At 56.4% G+C, this 20,601-nt stretch overlaps 1 protein-coding gene across 7 annotated transcripts in view; it reads left to right on the forward strand.

The window, feature by feature from the left end:
• Znf185 (zinc finger protein 185 with LIM domain) overlaps positions 1 to 20,601 on the forward strand; it is a 57,906-nt gene that overhangs the window by 1,837 nt on the left and 35,468 nt on the right. The window contains exons 2-11 of one of the 7 annotated variants that reach the window (XM_019207655.2): positions 12,095 to 12,172; positions 12,320 to 12,443; positions 12,648 to 12,713; positions 14,111 to 14,149; positions 14,235 to 14,312; positions 14,493 to 14,582; positions 15,801 to 15,890; positions 16,372 to 16,455; positions 16,789 to 16,827; positions 17,920 to 18,003. In XM_019207655.2, the coding sequence (XP_019063200.1) occupies positions 12,139 to 12,172; positions 12,320 to 12,443; positions 12,648 to 12,713; positions 14,111 to 14,149; positions 14,235 to 14,312; positions 14,493 to 14,582; positions 15,801 to 15,890; positions 16,372 to 16,455; positions 16,789 to 16,827; positions 17,920 to 18,003 (728 nt within the window). In that variant the 5' untranslated portion in view covers positions 12,095 to 12,138. Of the gene's footprint in view, positions 1 to 11,779; positions 12,173 to 12,319; positions 12,444 to 12,647; positions 12,714 to 14,110; positions 14,150 to 14,234; positions 14,313 to 14,492; positions 14,583 to 15,800; positions 15,891 to 16,371; positions 16,456 to 16,788; positions 16,828 to 17,919; positions 18,004 to 20,601 lie in introns of those variants that run through there. The other 6 variants (XR_002025394.1, XM_010625361.3, XM_019207653.2 and 3 more) reach the window with 6 other exon arrangements.

The raw sequence follows: 20,601 nt of genomic DNA on the forward strand, positions 1-20,601 counted from the left end.
CCTGCTCCAGCTAGGGCTGTCGAGTACCCGTCGGACGAGGCCCGGCGGGGAGGCAGCGAGGGCCACCCAGTCCGTATCCTGCTGGGGACGAGCCGGGGCCTGCCTCAGTTTCCCCAGCATAACCCGTAGCCGCTGCCAGCGTTCTTCCTTGGGTTCCCTCGAGGAAGCAGTTCTCTCGGCTTCCTGTTTCCACTCTAAGAGGAGATTAACAGAGGGGCAGAGGAGGCCCTGCGTGCCTAAGGAGAGCGCACCCCCCCATTGGTCTGGCCCTCTGTTGTCGCCCTTCCTACAGGAGACTATTTGATGGGGGGCACGGGAATCCAAGAATTGCTGCTGCGAGAACCAGGGAATCTCAGATGACCCAGTACCCCATGTCCATTCTAGAGATGAGAAAACTGAGAGCCAGAGGCTGGCTCACCCGGGAACCCCCTCCGCGTCTGGCTGGTGGCTTGTGATGGGAACGTGCTGAGCATAGGGCGATCTGAGGGAGGGCCTTGGGAAAAGGAGCTGCTGGTGCCCAGACAGGAGGCGCTGAATCCAGTGTCTGTGTGGTGCTATCAACCGGATCTGCAGCTCCCTGGCTCTGTGGCTCAATTGTTTTTAGTGGGGGCAGGGGGAGCCAAGAGCCTGTCCTCTTTGGAGAGGCAGAGCGATACCATGTCTCAGAGGTAGGCTGGAAGCTCAGGCCCTCCTATCTGCTCTACTTTTCTGAGCTGGGGCCCCAAGTGGACAGCATGGTAGGCCACCTCCTATCCAGGGTGGCCAGGCACTCCGAGGGGCTGTGCCATGGGGCTTTGGAACCTCAGCGGTGTCATTCACGCTCAGCCCCGACCCTGTGCAGAGTGATGTAGCAGCATCTCAGGATCTGAAGCTGGCAGGGGGCAAGGAGCTCTGCCCATGCTGAAGCCTGAGGAAGAGCCTCTCCCACCTCATCTGGCCCTGCGCAAGGCTCCTGACACCCATCTTAGTCTTGCCTTGGTCTCATGGCCTTTGGATTTCTGGGCATGGTGCCTGGCTGGGGACAGGAAGCAGGGACCCACAGGCACCTAGTGTGAGGCCAGGCATGCAGTAGGTACCTAAGGTCTGTCCCTTTCCATGACTCAGTGACAGAAGTAGCCTGTGACCACATAGGGTACTGTGGCTCTGGGTGGCATTAGGGGCTTCCCATGCTGGGAGCGGGGAAGCAGCCCTGGCTGGACAGGTCAGGGCAGGCTTCCTGGAGGAAGGGAACTTGGGAAGGAGGAGGAGCTCTGCGGCCCCGGCTCAGAACTTGCACATCCTTCAGGGCTGCTTAAGCCTAACCTTTCCTGTGTTCCCGAAAGACTGAAGCCAGTTCTCCTTAGCCTCTGCCCAGAGCTGGGCAGTGAGGGCTGGAAGAGAAATCCACCCCGCACCTTGTCCAGAAGAGCAGCAGCCTATCCAGAGAGACTCAGTAAGGAGCGGCCATCTGAACGGAAATGGCCGCAGTGACTGTCTGTCACACTTCCTGCTCAGCACAAGTCCAGATTCCAGACAAGCCCTCCTGACTCGAGGGCAGTGGTCCCAGCTGCAGCCAGAGCCCCACCTCAGCTTCCCTCAGCCTGCTCTGTGCTGTTGTCTTTCTTCCCAGTGCCCTGGCAGCCTCCTGAGAGTAATCTAGCAGGGCAGGGACTCTGGGCCCCAAGCAGTGGGCCTGGGACTTGGCCGACGTAGGCATCAGCACCTGTTCCCTGGGATGTCTTTAGTTACATGCCAAGCAAACGTCCCCAGTTCCAGCCCGATGCATTCTGGAAGCCTTTCCCACTCAGACTTCTCCAGGTCACTGATCCCTTTGGTCTGCATCTTGCTTCAGCCCACAGCCTACACGGTGCCAGGTCAGCTGTAACACAAGCTGGCCTTCTGCTTGCCACTGTGCCCCGAGGCCACCTGCACTGCCAGTGCCCTGGTGGCATGGGACATGACCAATGCCTGGGAAGAGGAAAGCTGCTTTCTGGGGCTCCACTGCTCTGAGAAGTATCCACGTAGTGCCCTAGGCTTTTGTACTCCCCCGGTTTTGTGGGACTAGGGGCTCTGCATCCATCCCCCTATGCCCACAGACAAGTGGCTGACGCCAGTACGAGCGGGGGCACTCACAGTGGAGCAGGGAGATGCATTGCTCATGGTCCTGCAGCCAGTAGGGAGTGTGGCAGGGGAGGGCAGTGCCTGGACAGCCAATTGGCTCAGAGGACACCCCACTCAGCCGCCATCTATCTGTATAAACCTGAGCCTGCCATGCCACCTCCTAAGGTCTCATTTCTGTGTATGGAAGGGTGGCACTGCTGCAGAGGCGCGAGCTCTTCCATTTTGTTTTCATTTTTGTCTTCTACTTTCTTATCTTGAATTAATTGATAAGTAACAGGCAACTTCTAAGCGCAGCACACGGAACTCCTGGATCCTCGAGCCTAGGGTTATGTCGTGCAGCTCTTTCTTCACGAGGGGCCGTGGTGGGGAGTGTTGGTGCCAGTTGATTTTTCCAAAGAGAACCTGAGGCACAGAGAGAGACTTGCTCAAGTCCCATTTGAGGATTACAAATGGAGCCAGGTTCATTTCTCTGGAAGACACATGGAAACATTTGGCAGGAACTTTCTGCTCCCTTTCCCTTTTGGTTGCTGGGGGACACTGGGATGAGCAAGAACTGTGGGACGCAGACAGGAAGTGGCTGAGAAAGGTCTGGGTGGAGAAGAGACTGGAAAGGCAAAGGACAAGAAGGCCCCTTTGGGTGTCATTCTCCAGGATGAATGTCAGGCTCAGACCCAGAGGTGGGGAGGCAGGAAGGAATCTTCAGTTTAAGCAGATTCCCAGGGGGTTTGGCTGCTGGAGGGACCCAGAGGCCACTTTCAGAAATGCTGGGTTTTTCCCACGGGAGCGTTGCTCACTCTCCCTTTCCTGATGGGATGGGAACTGGGCCTCGAGTAGGAGGTGGGCATTCTGCAGCCACTCATTAATGCTTGCTGAGTGCCCCTCTTCCCTGCAGAGCTGCCCTGGGGCTGCTGGTGGCCCAAAACTGCTCTTGAGAACTCCCGGTCTCTAGGATCATGGTGGGCCAGCGCCAAGCTGCTACTAGTGACCTCTGATGGCTTTGGCCGTGGCCCATCCGTGGGCACACCTCAGGCTCTGTGTCCAGCCCCTGGCCTGGTCCCTGTGATCATTGCATGCCACTTTCTGATGACTCGGTTGATTTCCCAGAGTGCTTCATGTGGCCAAGAGTTGCTATGGAGAGAACAACTATGACGACTCCAATCACAGCACTGGGGATTCCTGCTGAAAATGCTTACATTAGGCATTGCCTGGTTCAGACTGTGGGGGAAAAGCCACAGCAAAAATCGAAAGGCAGGGCTGGCTTCACCACTCTGCCCGCAGGAGCTCCTACTCATTCTTTCATATTTTAGGACCCGAGCCAAGGGCAAGGGCTCCTCCTTGGGAACTGCAGTGCTCTGGCAGCGCCCCCAGGGCCGGTCGCCCTTCCTCCAGCTCCCATCTGTCTCCAGGCACTGAGCCTGGCCAGTGGCCTTGGGGAGAGGCTTGCTGCAGAAAGGGAATCCTGTCCCTGGGCAAATGCTTCCCCCGCCCCCCGGCCTGCGCATTCTTTTCCGTGACTGGGAAGGCTGGTGCTGAGGGGGCTCTGAGCCTGGGCTTAACGGGAGGGTGAGAAAGAGAAAGGCTAGGAGAGGCCGGGTCTCAGGAGGTAGTTCTTTTCCTTTTGATCCTCACCTGTAACTAGGACAAAAGCAGGGAGCTTTTTGTTGACTAGCTAATGTTACTCGGGGGGCAAGTGGGGGTGACTTCCTGTCACTGATCCTCCTCTGGCAAAGGCTGAGCAGGTGGCAGCTGTGAAGATGCAGGCTATTCCAGGGGGAAAGGGGAGAGAGAAAGAACCGGGTTGGGGCGGGGCCCGTGACTGCTGAGCACCTCTGGGCCCCATCGGCTGCCTAGTCCGAGATGGCACAGCACCTCCGTGAGGCTAAGACTGTCTTCGGGTCTTGGCTCTCAGGCTGCAGAGACAACTGGGGAGCAGGGAGGGCCCCTTGTCATGGTCCTCTGGTGAGGGGAAGCCCTAGATGCAATGGAAATAGCTCCTTTGGAGGGCCAGGGCCCTGTTTGGGGTAACAGGGACCCCTGCTGTCCCCAGCATGTTGGCCTCACCCAGACCCTCCGCTGATACATCTCAGAGGGCTCTGTCCAACAGCCCTCGCTGACCCTCAGGACCTAGCTACCTTGGAAGCGGCCCAGCGACCTGGGGCAGTTGCCTGCACCAGCTAAGGGATGAAAATGGACTCAGGAGGAATCGTGGGCCCTGAAAGTGGAGATGGCCATGGCTGCCATGTCCTCTGCCAGGGCTTTAGCTCCCCTGCAACCACCCTGCCACTTTGAGAGGGAGCTGGCCCGCCTCAGATGTCTTCCTCCCAGGGCAGACGCCAAGAAGTCTAGATTGTGGGGTGTTACGGGTAGGATGGGGAGAGGTGAAATTCCAGACTTTCATGCAGAAGTCATTTACCTGTAAAGCACATTGACCAGCATCACCCTCCGCGTGTCCTTTTTCCACATTACACTCTCTCCCTCTGCAGCCCAGTTTTCTTCCAGCTCTTTTTTTTTCTGCTTGGTGCACCTCATTCCTGCCACCTCATTGGCCTCCAGGCTGCGGCTCCCAGCAGGCCACGGCATCAGACGCGATCCAGTTGCTCAGCCATGGTTCTGTGGCTCGGCCCTGCCACGGTCTTGAAATCATCTCCAAAGAGCCCCTTCTCCTACTGCCCTGAAGACCCTCCCCCCGGCTCCCGCGTCTGCAGGTGCAGCAGTGAGCAAGGTGCTAAATCATCTCCAAAGAGCCCCTTCTCCTACTGCCCTGAAGACCCTCCCCCCGGCTCCAGCGTCTGCAGGTGCAGCAGTGGCAGCAAGGTGCCTCTTCTGTCTCCTGCAAGGGGAGCAGCCTGTCTGTGGACGGCTGCACAAGACCTGACCGCAAGAGGCTGCTTCATAAAATGGGATGTTTCAATCAATTCCAATGTCTTTCTCTTAGAGGGTACTGGAAATTGAACCCAGGGGCACACTCTACTACCACTGAGCTACACCCCCGGTCCTTTTTATTGTTTATTTTGAGACAGGGTCTCACTAACTTGGCTAGGCTGTCCTCGAACTTGTAATCTTGCCTCAGCTTCCCGAGCAGCTCAGATTACAGGCGTGCCCCCGTTGCTCCCAGCCATTTCAGCTCCTTTGGCCCCAATAATCAGGCTTAGATAAGCCTGGGAACAGACTTAGTGGGCTAAGTGTGTGTGTTGAGAAAAGACTAGGTGAGGGCACTCTCACAGGGGGTGGAGGTCATGCCCCCTTCCACTTGCTCCAGGCCCTGACGGGGCCTGACGGGGCCTTTCCTGGCCCAACAAGTGGAGCGCCACAGCCTGGCATTGTACTTCTTACTGCAGCCTCCAGGGGAGCCTTCGCTGGAGCCAAGCGTCTCCTTACTTGTGAGGCCTTTGTAGTCCACACACCCAAAGCAGCCCTGCCTCGGGTCCTGTGACCTGGGTGAGCTGCTCTGAAGCCCACACCTTCCCCAGGTGGGCAGGTGCAGGGCTAGGGAGCATTTGGAGAGCCTTTCAAGCGTTTCCCTAAGGCCACCGTCCTCCCACTGGAGCATGCTCGGGAGCCCTGTGGAAATGCCTGTGTCGTCTGCCCAGCAGTCAGCCCTTGGACGGGGCAGCTCCAGTCTTGATGGCTTCATCCCGATGTCCCTTGCCGCGTCTGTATTTGGCCACTGGTTTGCAGGCTCTCGCCTCACCCTGCTGCTTTCTTATGCTGACTCCTGACCCATACCTGAGGGGCCGGCCCAGAGCTGAGCTGTGTGCTCTGTGCTTACAACAGACAGAGCTGTGATCCCAGTGAGTGTGGCTGCTCTAAGGGCCCACGGGTCGCAGAACACTGGCAGGTGTGGGGAGGTGGAGCTGGGCCTCTTGGCAGCTCCGAGGTGTGAAGCATCCTGAGTCACCTTGGGAAAGTCTTCCCCTCACACCGCTGCCGTGGCCTGCCCACTCTTGCTCGCCCATGGCCAGTGCCTAGCGCACGCAGACTCAGACCAGCCCCAGCACCCGCGCCTCCACCCTGCAGCTGTGTGTATGCAGCCCCTTCGGGTGCTCCTGAAAGGCAAGGCTCCCACTTAACCCAAGAGGTCCCTGTCCGGCATACACCCTTCTCTGCACAGTTTGGGTGCCATCGTGTCTCCCTGCCACCCAGGCTGGGAGAGGGTGATCACTCAGCCTGTTCTCTCCATTGGCCTAAGCCTTTGCTGGCCCAGCAAGTCTGGGGGTGGTCTATGAGTTCGCCAGATTCCGCCTGCTGCTGGCTTCTCTCTCACCTTCACCCTGGCTTTGGTGAGAGGCCAGCCCATCCCAGCTGTGGTGGAGCAGGGGTGACACAGGAAAAATGGTGGGGAGGCTCTTGGTCCTGGGGAAGAACCAGAGTGAGTGAGGGTCCCAGGGAGGGGTGGCGCTCAGGGCCCCAGAGAGCCACTAGGGCATATGTGCTTCTGTGCCCATTGCCCCAGGTGCTGCCCAGCGTTGAATAGGAGGCCCAGGCAGGGTCAGCAGGAGGTTGGCCCCTCGGTCGGCCCACTTGCTCTCACTCCCCAGACACCTTCCTTCTCTGTTGCGCTTTCTGCTTCCTTCCATGTTTAGTGTGATGTGACCAGGAATGGGGCTGGGCTATGTTCCTGAGCTAGGAAGCAGTGACCTGAATGTGTGGGTGGTTGGGGGGGGGGATCTACAAAACTTTCTCTGGGTTAGTTTTAAAGGTGGCTGGGTGCCCTCTTCTGCTGCTTCTGTCTTTGTCTCTGCCTACTCACACACCAGCCAAGCATTTGTGTTACTGGCTGCTGACTGCCCGGGCTCCATCCAGCATGTGATAATCTGTGTGCATCAGCTTTCCCTCTCTCAGCCTCTGAGGACACTGGACTTGCTGTGGCCAGGAAATCAGGCTCCTTATACCCTTTCATTGGCTCCCCACTTCTACCTAGCCAATTAGGGAGAGGGCTTCTTCCCTAGGAGGTTGCGAGGCAGACTTTTCAGAAATTGCAGTAGCAGGGAGGAAAGTGGAGTCAGCCATGTCTGGTGGGCTCCAGGAGTATGCCATGAGGGAAAGCTGGTGTGGAAGGTGTCACATAAACCAACCATCCCTTTGGTGGCCCAGGCCAGGGCCTAAGCAGAGTGATATAGCAATTACCAAAGAACCATCAATTGTTTTCCAGTCAAAGTAGAAATGGGGACCGTGATACTGGAAAGGTGAACCGAATGGCTGGCCTTGACTAAACATGTTCCTTTGTGAGCCATTTGGGAGATGAAGACAGCCACCATATCAAGACACCTGTGTCATGGGATGGAAAGTTCCATAAAGAAGCACAGGCTCTAGCTTGGGGATACCCTACCAAAGGGAGACCTAGTGGGTGGTTCCATAGGTTTGGTGACTGTGCTACTCCACAGATGAGGAGACCTAGGCTCAGAGAGTGAGACATCCCAGCCATGTCAGGCCACTTTGGGGAGAGAAGTACAGATTCATGTGAGCAGAGGCCACAGCCTGTGAGACAGCTTTGGGAGAACTCTTTAGATGTCAGGGATGATGAGCCAGAGTAGCTCAGGCTCACAGAAGAGGAAGACTGGAAGGAAGGGTAGGTGGCTGGGGACGGAACATTGGCTCTTCACCTTCTAGGAGTGAGTGGGACTCCAGTCCCAGTAGCTCTTCTCTTCCTGTTTCTTCTGTGCTGCAGCTGTAGCACAAGGTGTGAGTGGAGAGGTGGCGTGTGGGGCTGCTCTCCTCCAGTGGGTTCTGGGCCATGTGCTTGGAGGCCTTGGCCAGGCTGAGGGACTCGGTCAGGCCTGGGTGTCTGGTCCCAGCCTGAAGAACCCCCTTCCTCCTCCACAAGGAGGTTGACAGTGGAGGCCAAGTCCCTGGTGGCTGCACTGGGTGTGCCTGGGTCACCTAGATCCTGTCCTTTTGCCCCAGGGAGCATTTTGTCAAGTGTGCATTGCGTTAGCAGAGCTCCTGTGTGGGCCAGGACTCAGATCCCCGGGCTGGTAGAGCACCCTCCCCAGGCTCACTGTGGTCACAGTGCAGTGGGGATGAAGATCTATGCTCACCGCCCATGGATTGCACATGGGCTGCCTGGCTCCCGAGCCCTGGCCCCTGGGCTGTGTGGGTGTGGGGTCACTGCACAAGTGCATTTCCTGCCGGGGCCAAACTTTTTCGCACCTCTCAGACCCCATCAAAGGGATCTCCTTGCAGCGTGGCTTACAATTGGGCAGGCCCTGCGCGCATGTAGGGGGCAGCAACGCCTGAAAGGCTGCCTGAGTTCACTTCTGCTACTTGCTGCCTTAAAAGCGCTGGAGAGTGGATCCCACGGCACTAGCTGTGGGTCCGTGAACATTGATGGGCTGTGCTCATCAGTGCCAGCTGTCCTGCCGCCTTCCTCTCACCTCCCTGCTTTATATGAGAGCAGAGGAGGAGGCACCCTGAGAGTGTCACGGAGCGTGTACCCTCATGTGGACAAGAACCAGGCCACAAGCCACGCTCTTCAGACTCCCTGGCCTTCAGCCTCCTGAGCAGGGCTGGCCATGTCTCCTGGGTGAGGGAGCTGGTGTGGGGATCCCCCCACCTGGCCGGTGGTTCCACCCTCCCCAGGCGATGAAAAGAGCCTCCAGTGGGCCTCATGTGCACCCTTTGTCCCTCCGTCTGTCATTGTCCCTTGCTCACTTGAGCAAAGAAGTGTACTTCCTTCCCCCAATGCCACTGCTGCCACCTGTGGCCTGGACCAGGCTCCAGAGACACCAGGGTCAAAGCCCGCAGGTGCTCAGATCCCTTACAAAACATCGCATCATGTTTGCATACCTTATGCACATCCCTCTGCATGCAGTACTTTAAATGATCTTTAGATTTCTTGTGACACAGTGTCCTCGCTTTGTAAATAGTTGTTTTATGTACCGTTTAAATAACAAAGACAAAAAGTCGGTCCATGTTCAGTCCAATGCAATGATTTTAGTATTTTTGACCCAAAGTTGGTTGAATCTGTAGGTGTGGACCCTGGGATGTGGAGAACTGATTGTATAGGAGGGTAGGTTAAATACTACAGATAAGTTGTTCTGGGTGTGTAGTGTTTGCTTGGTTGTGTGGACCATACTGTGTTTGTATATAATTGGCAGGCTTTAGGTTGTTGCCAGGTTTTCACCAGCATGCTCAGGGCTGGGACGAGCCCCACTTGTGCAGTTGCTTTTGCAGCTTGGGTTGCTGCAGTGGAACAGCTGGATCCACAGGCTTTCCCTTTAGCCTTTAATACCTGTGGAGATTGTCCCCCCAAGGGACACCCCAGTTCCCACTGCCATCAGCAGTGCGTGTGAGTGGCAACCCTCCCTCTTCCAAAGCTGCAGACAAGGGAAGAGGATGGTGGACCTGACAGGAGACCAGCTTTGTGCGGGGCTGTGCTGGGGTGTGGAGGGTGCTGAGCTCTGTGCTTCCTGAGGCTGCTAGATGGGCAGTCTCACCTAGGCAGACTGGGGCTGCCAGTCCCAAGGTGCTCGGGTGTGTGCCTGTCGTGGGACTCCGGGCATGGGGGCACCCAGGAGAAGCGGGGGTGGCAGGGCTGGCGGGGCCCTGAAGGAGAGGCACTGGGAGGGCATTTCAGGAGGGGACTGGCATGAACAAAGGCACAGGGATTATTCTGGCAGGGCCACCATCCGGAGACTCTAAGGCACGTGGTTTCCCTGAAGCATGGTGTGGATGTTGAGGGGGGCTGGAGAGAAGAGACTGGGACTGATTAGTTTGTCTGTAGTCTTGGGAACAGTGAGAACCATTGGGAGGTGAAGGAAAAGAGAGGGCTGGTGGATGAGCGGGATTAGGGGCCAGTGAACGAGGCAGAAGGGAAGAGGTGCGCTGACGGCAGAAGGACTAAAGAGGAGGTCAGTTGTCCTGGCCTGACCCAAGCCTGGCAGGGGTGAGGGTGGCAGGATGAAGAGAGAAGCCAGTGCCCAGCTGGCATAGGAATGCAAGTGTCATTTATCAACCCACTTGGTTTCTTGTCGCAAAGAGCTGTACTACTCTTCAGTTCTGATTTGGCAGTGGTCTTACTGACTGTCGGAATTATTGCCCTGTCAAGAAAAGAAAATTGACTTCCGAGCACAGCCAGGCCTGATGGAAAGACACCGATGCAAAACACCAGCCCTGGTCCTTGTCAGGCACGTGTCCCTGTCCCTTTAGCCCAGGGGTTGGCAATAGCCGCTCTGCTCTCATCATTCTTCACATGTGTGAGTGCGTCCTGATTCGAGAAGTGGCTCCTTTGGTTGTGAGCTGGCAGGAAACTTCTGGCAAGGTGTGGCTTTGAGGTGCCCAGCACAGTTAGAAGGACCCTAAAAACAGAGTAGTAGGAGGCCCTGCTTGCCTGCCCGGGACTGAGGCCAAGAGAAGGTGAGGGATTCTCCCAAGGTCTCACAATCAGAAGCAACCGGAGACCAGGGATCTGAAGTCTCAGGCTTCGGGCCCCACCCACAGACTCTGATTGTGCCTGTGTGACTGGATGGGGACAGTTGGACTGGGCAGTTGCAAGATGACCTATGGCACGAGCTCCACTCAATAGGGAGCTGCTGGCGCGTGATGCCCATGTGCTGTGATGAGATGCCGTTCCTGGCACGCAGCAGGCTTGGGCTGCCTGGGCCACTCTTTAGGAGCAGTTTAGGGGAGGTCAGCTCTTGCTGATGTGGTGAGTTGCGTTTGGTCTTGGTCCCCTGCCCCACCCCTTTTAGTGTGCCTCTGACTTCCACGGAAGTATATCCAGGCCCTGCCTGTTGGCAGCAGTCCCAAGCTGGTCAGACCCTGGGCCTGGAGGGACCCGGAGGGCAGACCATGGATAAGAAGGTTGGTCTGCATCGCGTCGGCACAGACAGGCCCGGCTTCCAGGTGTGCCCACACCCCTCAGGCCCCAGCCCCTGTTTAGAGTCCTGAGTGCTGCTGTGGTTACTCAGGGCAGCTACTAGATCTGCAACTTGGGCCTTCTTTCTCCTGTGGCTCCTGTTTGCTTCCAGCCTGGAAAGCTGGCTTCCTCGCCTCAGCCTCAGACATTACTGCAGCCCTACCTTGCCAGCCCGCTAGCCCCACCTGCAGGCTGTAGAGGGGGCAAAGAGGGAGAACTATCTCTGTACTATTGCAGACCACCGACTGTGCCCCTTCCTGCAAAGACAAGTTGAGAATCACTGCTCCTTAGCTCCTCTCCAATTACCCGAACATTGTTCCGGTCTTCACAGCAACCCTAAAAGTCCACATTTGAAAAGCTTATTTTACAAATGAGTGAAGCGAGGAAGCCCAGAGAGGTTAGCTGACCTGCCAAGGTCTGTCTGACAGCTTCTAAGAAACTCAAAGGATAGACCAACCCCAAAGCAGTTGCTTCTCCAAGCGCCTGGCGTTCTCCAGGCCATCTCCCAGCCCTCGAGGAGTTCTGCCAGCCCTCTCCCAAGGGCCCCTGGCAGCCTGTGAGCAGCTCTGGGCAGCCAGGTGAGTGTGTCACCTGGAAGTGGCAGGTTCAGCGAGTGCTTGCTCCCTGGCCTCTCTTCCATTCAGGAGTCCACCAGCTCTTACCATCCCCAAAGCCTGAAAGAAAATCTGAATGGTCTTTGTGTGCCAGGGACTATGTGGTGATTGCATTAGTCCGTCTTATGTTACTATAGTGGAACGCTGGAGGACGGGTATGTTACAGAGAGAAGATACTTGGCTCACCGTTTGGAGGTTTGAGGGCATGGGACTGGCGTCAGTGTGGCTCTGGTGAGGACCTCTTGGCTGATGGCAGGAGAGCATGTGACACAGAGCTCACACAGTGACACAGGAAGCTGTAGAGAGGCTGGGCAGGGCCGGCCTGGCTCTTTGATAAGAACCTGCTCCCAAGAGCAAGCCAGAGCCCCATGAGGACTACATCAATTCCTTCCTAGGTCAGAGCCCCAATGATCTAGTCATCAAAGGTCTCGCTGAGCTTTCCATATGAGAGCCGGTGGGGGGACAGACCCCACCCACACCATAGCAGTGACCCACAAGCCTTTCTGCTTTCCTCTGTCTGCAGCAGCGCCGCTGGACCAACTGAGAAGGGCCCGGCAGAGCAACACCATGAGTATCTCCGCCCTGGGAGGCAGCCCCAAAGGTGAGGCCTGCGCCCCGTGTGTGCCCTCCTGGTGAGGTGCAGCCCCTGGGGCCAGGGAACTCCCCAGGCAGCAGAGCAGGAGCAGCATGTTGGGAGGGTTGCCCAGGAGGCCCCCCCTTTGAGGCGCTCTGGCCTTGCCCTTGCCAGGGAAGCCTCTGCCACCTGGAGAGGAGGAACGCAATAATGTCCTCAAGCAGATGAAAGTAAGAACCACACTGAAGGGCGACAAGAGCTGGATCACCAAGCAGGACGAATCCGAGGGCCACACTATGTAAGTCCAGGGCTGGCATTGCAATCCATGGGGCCCCGCGGTACCTGGGATGCTGAAGGACTTCTGCCAGGCCGCATGGCCACAGGCCGGCCTGGGTTTCACAGCACAGCCACAGCAATGAAGCTAAGGGGAACCCCGCACAAATCAAGGCGGGAAGACTCCTGGTGCCAGGCTGCTCTTTCAGGACGTCTCTTCCTTCCCCAGAGAGCTGCCTGCTGGCCGGAGTCGTGCCACGTCCTTTTCATCACCTAGGGAGGTCTCAAAGGCCAGGTAGGAAGTGATGCCTTGGGGATTCGTGCATCATGGGACAGTCCCTGCGGCAGGTCGAGGCGGGCGGTACCCAGAAGGCAGCTGAGAAGGGCCACGAAAGACCTGCAGCTTGGAATCACCAGGAAGGCCGGGCGAGTGTCCGTGCTCTCCTGGGAAAGGGAGTGTGGTGCAAGCTGTGTGGCCATGTGGCGTGCTGGTGCCCCTGCTGGGCTTTCATGGTGCCAGCTGACAGGATAGAAATGTCTTCGGGAAGCCCATCATTCTGGGAACGCGATGACATCTCTGAAGCAGTCTGGACAGCTCTGACTGTGGCGTGCTGCGGCAGTCAGCATGCTGGGGGCACCTGCACTTTGGCTCTGGCTGGGCTCTGGTTCAGATACGTTGAGCTGGCCTCTGTATTTTTGAAACCATTTCCATAAAATGCCCAGGGCTGGGCACTCTAAAGTGTGTCACTTCTTTCTGGCATCTGGAGGAGCTGCTCCAGAGAGAAAGGGGAACGGAAATATTGGCTTGGTCCTGGGCACAAGCTGCTGGCAGTTGGTGGCAGGTCCACTGTGGGGGCTCCTCAGTGGTGGTAGAGGTGACAACCCCTGACCCACCGGGCGGCCTCTGGTAACTGTGGTCTTGCCTGTCATCCCTTAATGACTCAATGCCCACAAACTGCCATGTCCTGTGGTCAAGACCCAGGCCCTTTCCTTGGGACTGACATCCCTGCGAGGGACACAGGCACAACCCATGTAAAGAGACAAAGGCAAAATGGAGACTTGCGGAGTGGGACAGGGGCCGTGTGTAAGGTTGGCGAGTTTGGGGACCATCTCATTTCGAGAAAGTCCACTCCTCACAGAGCTGGTTGACTTGGGGGGTGGGGCACAGTCCTCAGCTGGGACTTTGGTTTGGGGTGCTCTTGGAAACGCCATTCTGGGGTGTTGCGAATCAGGGTCCTGCCTTGGCTGGCTGAGGCCCAGGCTCCCCTGAGCTGTCTTGGGGGACACTGTGGCCATATGGTGGAGTGGGCAGGGAACCTCCGTCCAGAACCAGGTAGGCTCTGGGGACAGACGCTAGGAGAGCTGTCAGCAAGCAAGGCCTTGGGAACACCAGGACGGGGTAGGCCCGGGAGAAGCTGGACTTCAAAGGGGACACCTCTGCAGTCGCGGGATATGTCCTCCTGGGGACCTGCCTTGAGTCGGGGCCACACTGGGCCTGGCAATAGAGGAGCCAGCTGCAGGTGCTCTTCCCAGGGAAGGAGAAGGGAAGCTGGGGGAGGAGACCTGGCAACTGGGCTAGGGACGTGGGGCAGCCAGCTCTCCTCGTTTCTGCTACCTTGGGACTCCCTGCAGCCAGCTGCTCTGATGGTGCTTAGGCCTCGCTTCACTTCATGCCCCCTTTGCCCTTGGCAGGTCTCCAAGGGCAAGGGCTTCCACTGGCTACATCATCCGGTAAGTGACTGCAGGACCCTGCCTGCGTTCCCATGCCGCTTGGGCCGCCCCCTGACTTCTCAGCATCTTCTGGGCTCTCTCGTAGGGGGGTGTTCACCAGGCCTATAGACAGCTCATCCCAGCCCCAGCAGCACTTCCCCAAGACCAATGGGGCTCCAAAAAGGTACAGTCATGGGTAGCTCATGGGAAGCTGGGAGAGCCCGGTCCAGGGGGCTCTGCCTGTCTGGGAGGGGGACCGTTTCTGACTGGCTCTGGTCACTGTGACAGTGAGCACAGGGAGGGCAAATGTGGAGGCAAGAGGGGGGCCTGTAGGTGGGCACATGGACACCTGTCCACTTTCCAGTGCTGCTGGTCTGATGAAAGCCGCTAATGCTGGCCCTCTCCGCTCCTCCACCTCTGGCTACAAGATGACCACGGAGGACTACAAGAAGCTGTGAGTGTGCCATTTCAGACTGTGGGCATGGTCTGGGGAGAGAGAGCAAGTCTCATGAGCTGGACACCACCTGCCAGGGCAGCTGTGGCCCGGAGCCCACCGAAAGCTGGGTGCCCTGCACTTCTGAGCTCAGGCAGAGCAGGGCCTGCAGCATGCTCTAAGGAATGCGTGGGTCTGGAGAGAGGATCATGGGGCTGTTTCCTGGGTGTGCCGCGCACCTCTTAGGGCCTCAGGTGTTAGAGACCCCCATGGTCAGGTTCCAGTCCCCACCTGCCCAGTGTGCGATGCAAGCCTGAGAAAAAGAATACACTAGGAAACAGAACTAAGAGAGAGAAAGCAGGGAGCCAGGATGACCCATGCCAGTGCAACCGACAAAGGCGCTGGCCGGTTCCAGGCACTGACTTTTATTGGCAATCAGTTGGGGTAAAGGCGAGCTATGAATGGTTTCTATGGAAATTAATGTAAATAAAGCTCCTAAAGGACAAGACAAAGCATTCTCAAATTAGAACAGAATAGACAAAATGTATGGATGTAATTAGAACATTGTCTTTCCAGTCTGAAGGTTTTAGTTGTGGGAACAGAATTTGGGTGCGAGTTACTCTGACCTCGGCACGTAGGGTTCAGCCTGACTCACTTCTATAAACAAGCCGATTGTGGGGTTCACGCTACAGCCTGCCTTGGGCATCACCAGTATTACGGTCCTCTGCATTGGGCTCTAGGGCTAGGCTGTGTTGGGCTGGGGTCCTGATGACCCTCAGGATGTCGCTGGGCCTGACAGCCTATTGGCCTGGGCATTTTGGGTCTAAATATGAGCTATGTCTTGGGTATAAATCTTTGGGTTCTGCCAGATTTCCCTTTGAGGTCTCTTTTGAAGGCCCCGCTCTGCTTGACCAGGGAGAGGGACTCTGGACGGAGCTGTGGGTTTGCGCTTTTAGTTCCTAGGGGCCCCACCTCTTTATATTGTGGTGCCTTGTCCCCATATCCAGCATCATGGAGCAGCTGGCTCGTCTTTCTAGGGAACTGGGTCTTGAGGAACAGCTAGGACTGGATCAGGAGAGAGGAGTGCTGGACGTCGCAGAGAAGGAAGTGGCATGAACTCAGGGCCAAAGGCAGTGATTCCAGTGTATTCCAGTGGTGGTGGACATGAGGGGCCTAAGCTGCTGAGGTTGCAGCCTGGGATGGAGCAGGGGGGGTCACGACTACCTCTCCCTCCCCCAGGGCGCCCTACAATGTCAGGCGCTGCTCCCTCTCAGGGACTGTCGAGGAGGAGGCGGAGGTGCCCTTCTCTTCGGATGAGCAGAAAAGGAGGTAATAGTGTCCACTTGGGCATCCCCGTGGGTGGGCAGAGACCCAAGTCTTTGCTCCAACGACAAATGTACCATACATGGGCCGCAGCTGTGGGAACAGGGCTGTCCCAAGCCCTGTCGAAAGACCACCCAGCTGATATGGTGCCAGGGAGAAGCCTGATCCCTGGGGTTTTCAGGACATTCTTTCAGTTTTCTGGAAAGGGTCCTGGGAAACTTGAACAGAAGCAGCAGAGTCGGGTGCCGCAAGAGAGGCTGTATGCATGTGCTGTGTATTCTGGACCCTGGCAGGCTGTGTGCGCTGGGGAGCTAGGGCTGGGCCACAGGGCAGGTGCCCTTGAGCAAGTCACTGGAGCGCCCAGCCTCAGTGCCTGCCCTTCCCTCGACTTCCACCTTCCCGGGGCTGGTTCCAAGTCTTCCTGAGAGTACCCTGGGCCAGGCTGGCAGAGTGCATCCAGTTTGACCCCTAGCCCGTGCCACCCCAGGTCAGAGGCTGCAAGCAGTGTTCTGAGGAAGAGTGCCCCCCGTGAGCACTCCTATGTCCTATCAGCAGCCAAGAAGAGTGCTGGGTGAGTCCGCCCCTGGGACGTCCTGCAGGGCCAGAGGAGGCCTGGCCTCGGGGCCTGGCCGGGCTGGGCCACGACTGGCTCCATGCTGGGGCTGTTCCCCTCTCCTCGGGGTGCCATCTTCGCCTTGTGGAGGAGTGGGTGAGAGCTACTCCCACAGGCCTTCCTAGCTGGGCCTCCTCAGCCTCTCAGATGCATTTTCTATAAAAGACAAGGTAGTGCTGCTGCCTCGGGGCGGGTGAGGTGCTGGGAATAGGAGAGAGACCTAGGACACTTAGATGTCACCTTTCCATGGGTTCTGCCCAACATGGCGTCTTTCTTTTTGCTTTCCAATAGCCCTACCCAGGAGACACAGGCTCCATTTGTTGCAAAGAGGTAAGTGGCGTCCAGGGAAGCCTTAGAAGCCTGTTGCTGGCCTCCTGTGAGCACGGTATGGGGATGGGAAGTAGGGGTGGGTGTCTGCTGTCCCTGAGCAGGCAGAGTTGGGACTGTCGTGGCACATGCAGTCCCAGTAACCAGTTCTGCGCAGGTGGGAGCCTGGGAGAGAAAATGCAGCTTGGGGGTGAGTTCCGCTTGCCACCTGTCCGGGCTGGGGCTTGACCCAGGCCCAGGAACAGAGCCACCAAGAGACATTCCCTGGGAGGTGACACATTGGAGATGAGTCCAAAGGGTAAACCAAGAAGGATCACCTTGTCGGACAGTCACTAGTTACCGCCATGCACCTGCTGGGGGAGGAAAATATTGGGGGAAGAGTGAAGAAAAAACTTCCGGAAAGTCCATTGTTGTGGATCTTTAGTTGGGTGGACAGGGAAAACTTCAAAGTAAGGTGTCCTAACAAGCTGAGAATGGGAATCAAGAGGGAGTTAGTGTGCCAAGTGTCGCAGGGGTGCCAAGGCCAGAGGAGGGAGATGGGAAATGGTGAGCAGGGGGTTGGCAGCACAAAGTAAGTGGCAGAGAATGGTGTGTTCTTACTGACTATACTAGGTTCCTGCAGCTGCGGTAACAAGGTCCCACAAACTGGGTGGCTTAACACATGAAAACTGCTTCTCCCACAGCTTTGGGGAGCAGACCTGGGTGATCACAGGGCGATCACAGGCAGGGCTGGTGGGGAGAATGCATCCCAGGGCCCTCTCCTGGCGGTTCTTGGCGTGACTTGGCTTTTCTGCATCACTGCAATCTGTGCCTCTGTTTCCACATAACTCTTTCCGTGTCTATACCCACATCTCCCTGGTCTTGGATTTAGGACCCACCCTAGTCCACTGTGACCTCAGCTTTCCTTGATTGCATCTTCCAAAACCCTATTTCCAAATAAGGTCAGAGACACAGGTTCCAGGGGAACACGGATCTGGGGAGGACACATTCTGCCCTGCACACTGTCCGTACCCTGAGCTGGAGTGGCTGGGCCCCTCTTGGCCACCTCAGCAGGGCAGCCAAGACCACGAGTGCAGTTTCTCCTTTTGCCCACAGGGTCGATGTGGTGGATGAGGACAGGCCGGTGGAGAGGAGCCAGGAGCCACCTGCCCCGGCACAGTCTGCTCCTGGCTTCAGCAGGTAACCAATTGTTTGTCTCTCTGGGACCAGTAGCTGCCAGACCTGCCTGCTGTTCAGTCACTAGAGGACATCTGTAAGGCCACCTCCCTTCCAGGCCTAAGGGTCACTGTCCCATGTGCCTGGTAACAGGATGGGCCCATCTGGCTGGATGTCCCAGGGCTGAAAGAAACAAAACAACCTGGCCTCCAGGGAGAGAGTGCTTGGTTCTCATCTGTTCAGAACTTATCTGTGTCACCTTAACCCTTGCACTGCTGAGCTTTCTGGTAGAATAGTATCCCAAGACAAAGTGCCAACTGTAGGATTTTAGAGGGCTAGCCACTAAACAGTGGCTACTGCCATTTTTAAGCTTGCTCCTGGAACTCCTGTAAGTTGGTCAAGTTCAGCCAACCAAGGAAGGAGTCTCACAAGTTGCCTTCTTTGCCAGCGTGGATGGAGGCAGAACCAAAGTTTGTTGGGCAAATGTGACCAAGTGAATGCTGGGTGTGCCTGGCCCCTTTGGGAGCCAGGAGGCCAGGTGGGTGCCCAGGAGCTGGTCAAATGGTTTCCTGCTGGCCCAGCTGGGGCGTGCTGCTAACCAGGGAGGACCCGGCAGTGGGGTGACAGGCCAGGGGCAGGCTGAGTGCTGCTGATCTCACTGCAGGTCGGGCTGCGATGCCTCCTGGCTTCTGAGCCCTAGGTGTCTATACAGATAATGGTGCTCTCTTGTCTGTGGACAAAGAGCAATGGATACCTCCTTGTACTCTGTGTGGAATGCTGCTAGGTCCTGCAGGGAGGCCAGCACCCTGGTGTTGCTGTCTGGATTGAGAACCTTATCCAAACCCATTCCTGTGAAGCGTTGTACCTTCATGATACCCGGAAGGGGAGAATGTCCCCACTGGTCACCATGTGGGCTCCGGGGCCTGTGCTGACTCTCCTCATTCCATCTTCGCTCCCACACTCGCGCTCCACAGTGGGGCCACCATCCCCTTGGCTCTCTCTGCTTGTCTGACTCTCTCCAGACCAATTTCATCCACAAGAACCTTGAAGATCTGGGAAGGAAGATTGAGGACAGTCTCTAGGGAACTTGGTAATTGAGGGGATATAAGGGCTCAGGCTGCTGTAATGAAGTAGGATGGACTTAGTGGCTTAAACAATAAAAACTTATTTCCTCAGAGTTCTGGAGGCCAGAAGTCTATAATCAAGGTGTGGGCAGGGTTGGTTTCTCCCAAGACCTCTGTCCTTGGCTTGTAGATGCTTATTTTCTCCCTGTGTCCTCACATGATCTTTTCTCTGTGTGTGTGTCTGTCCCACTCTTCTTTTATGAAGACACCATTTACACTGGATTAGGGCCCGTCCTAGTGGCCTCAGTTTACTTTAATTACCTCCTTCGAAACCCTATCTGCAAATCCATTGGAGGTGCACACACCTTCTGAGGCACTGGGCATTGGTACCTCAATAAATCAGTTTTCACAGACACAAGTCATCCCGTAACAGTATACATTTCCCATTTCTCCTTATTTTTTTTGGGAAAAAAAAGGCAATGGATGGTTTCAGATGCCTTTTAAGAGATAATGTAGGTTGTTCTTGTTGTGGATTTCAGAAGCATTATAACACCTTTTCTGTAAAATTCCTTTGTATGTTTAATATCCATCATCCGGCTGTCATGGCAAGATGGCCGTCTTGCTTTCCTAAGGCTGCTATAGCAAACATTCTAAATTGGGTTCGCAAAGCTCCCCAAAGATTGGAGATTGGAGGGATCGATGAAGAGCTTGGGTGCTCAGTCTGGAAAAGAACAGGCCTAGGCCTTCAGGTTACTGAAGAGCTGGGGAGAAGAACATTTCTAGACACCACAGCCGTCTCACAACAGGGCACCCTCCATCAGGAAGGAAGGATTCCCCGCTCATCAGAACTGTGCGATAGAGGCTCCGCAGGAAAGCCGGCCACGGGTCCAGTCTCCCAACAGGAAGTTCAATTTGATGCTCCAGATACTTTTCCCCTCAGATTCTGCAGCCACAGAATATTTGAAACTGAGTCTGGCTGCTTCCAATTGAGCTACTGGCTGGTCCTGACCCCGGGAAGCCTTCATCTCTGACCCCACCTCATCAGGCACTGCACCGGACCAGGCAGCCCCCCTCAGTCCCCCATGGCCAGCTACTGTCTGCTGGAGAAGCCCAGCCAGCAGGGCACAGGGACTTAGCCCAGAGAAAGGCTGGACTATCGTGCAGTGGGAGAGGAGACGTCATCATTCTTGTCCCCAGGCACAGGCCCGCCAAGGGCTACAGCTTCTCCAACTCTGGTCCTGCCAGCTCCTCCTGAGTCCCCCTTTTCGATATCCCCGGCCTGGCTGCTTCCCATCTCTGCTCTGGTTTCACTTCCTTGGTTCTCTCATAACATTCAAGGAAGAAGGAAACCCTCCCCCATCGGTACCCAAAACTGAAATTCTCATTACACTATTTCTTCTGGCCAGTGCAGTGTGACCCCGATATACTGCCTGGCAGAGTAGCTGCGGGGAGGGTATAGTAAAACTGTAGCTTCGGACACAAAATGTAATCCTGGTTTGGCCCTGAGTGGGCCGTGTGACCACGAGTAAGTCTTCTCACTTTTCTGTGCCTCAGTGTC

Source organism: Fukomys damarensis, unplaced genomic scaffold (genome assembly GCF_012274545.1).
Source record: "Fukomys damarensis isolate Sample0158 unplaced genomic scaffold, DMR_v1.0_HiC HiC_scaffold_39, whole genome shotgun sequence".
In the NCBI taxonomy this organism is placed as follows: Eukaryota; Metazoa; Chordata; class Mammalia; order Rodentia; family Bathyergidae; genus Fukomys; species Fukomys damarensis.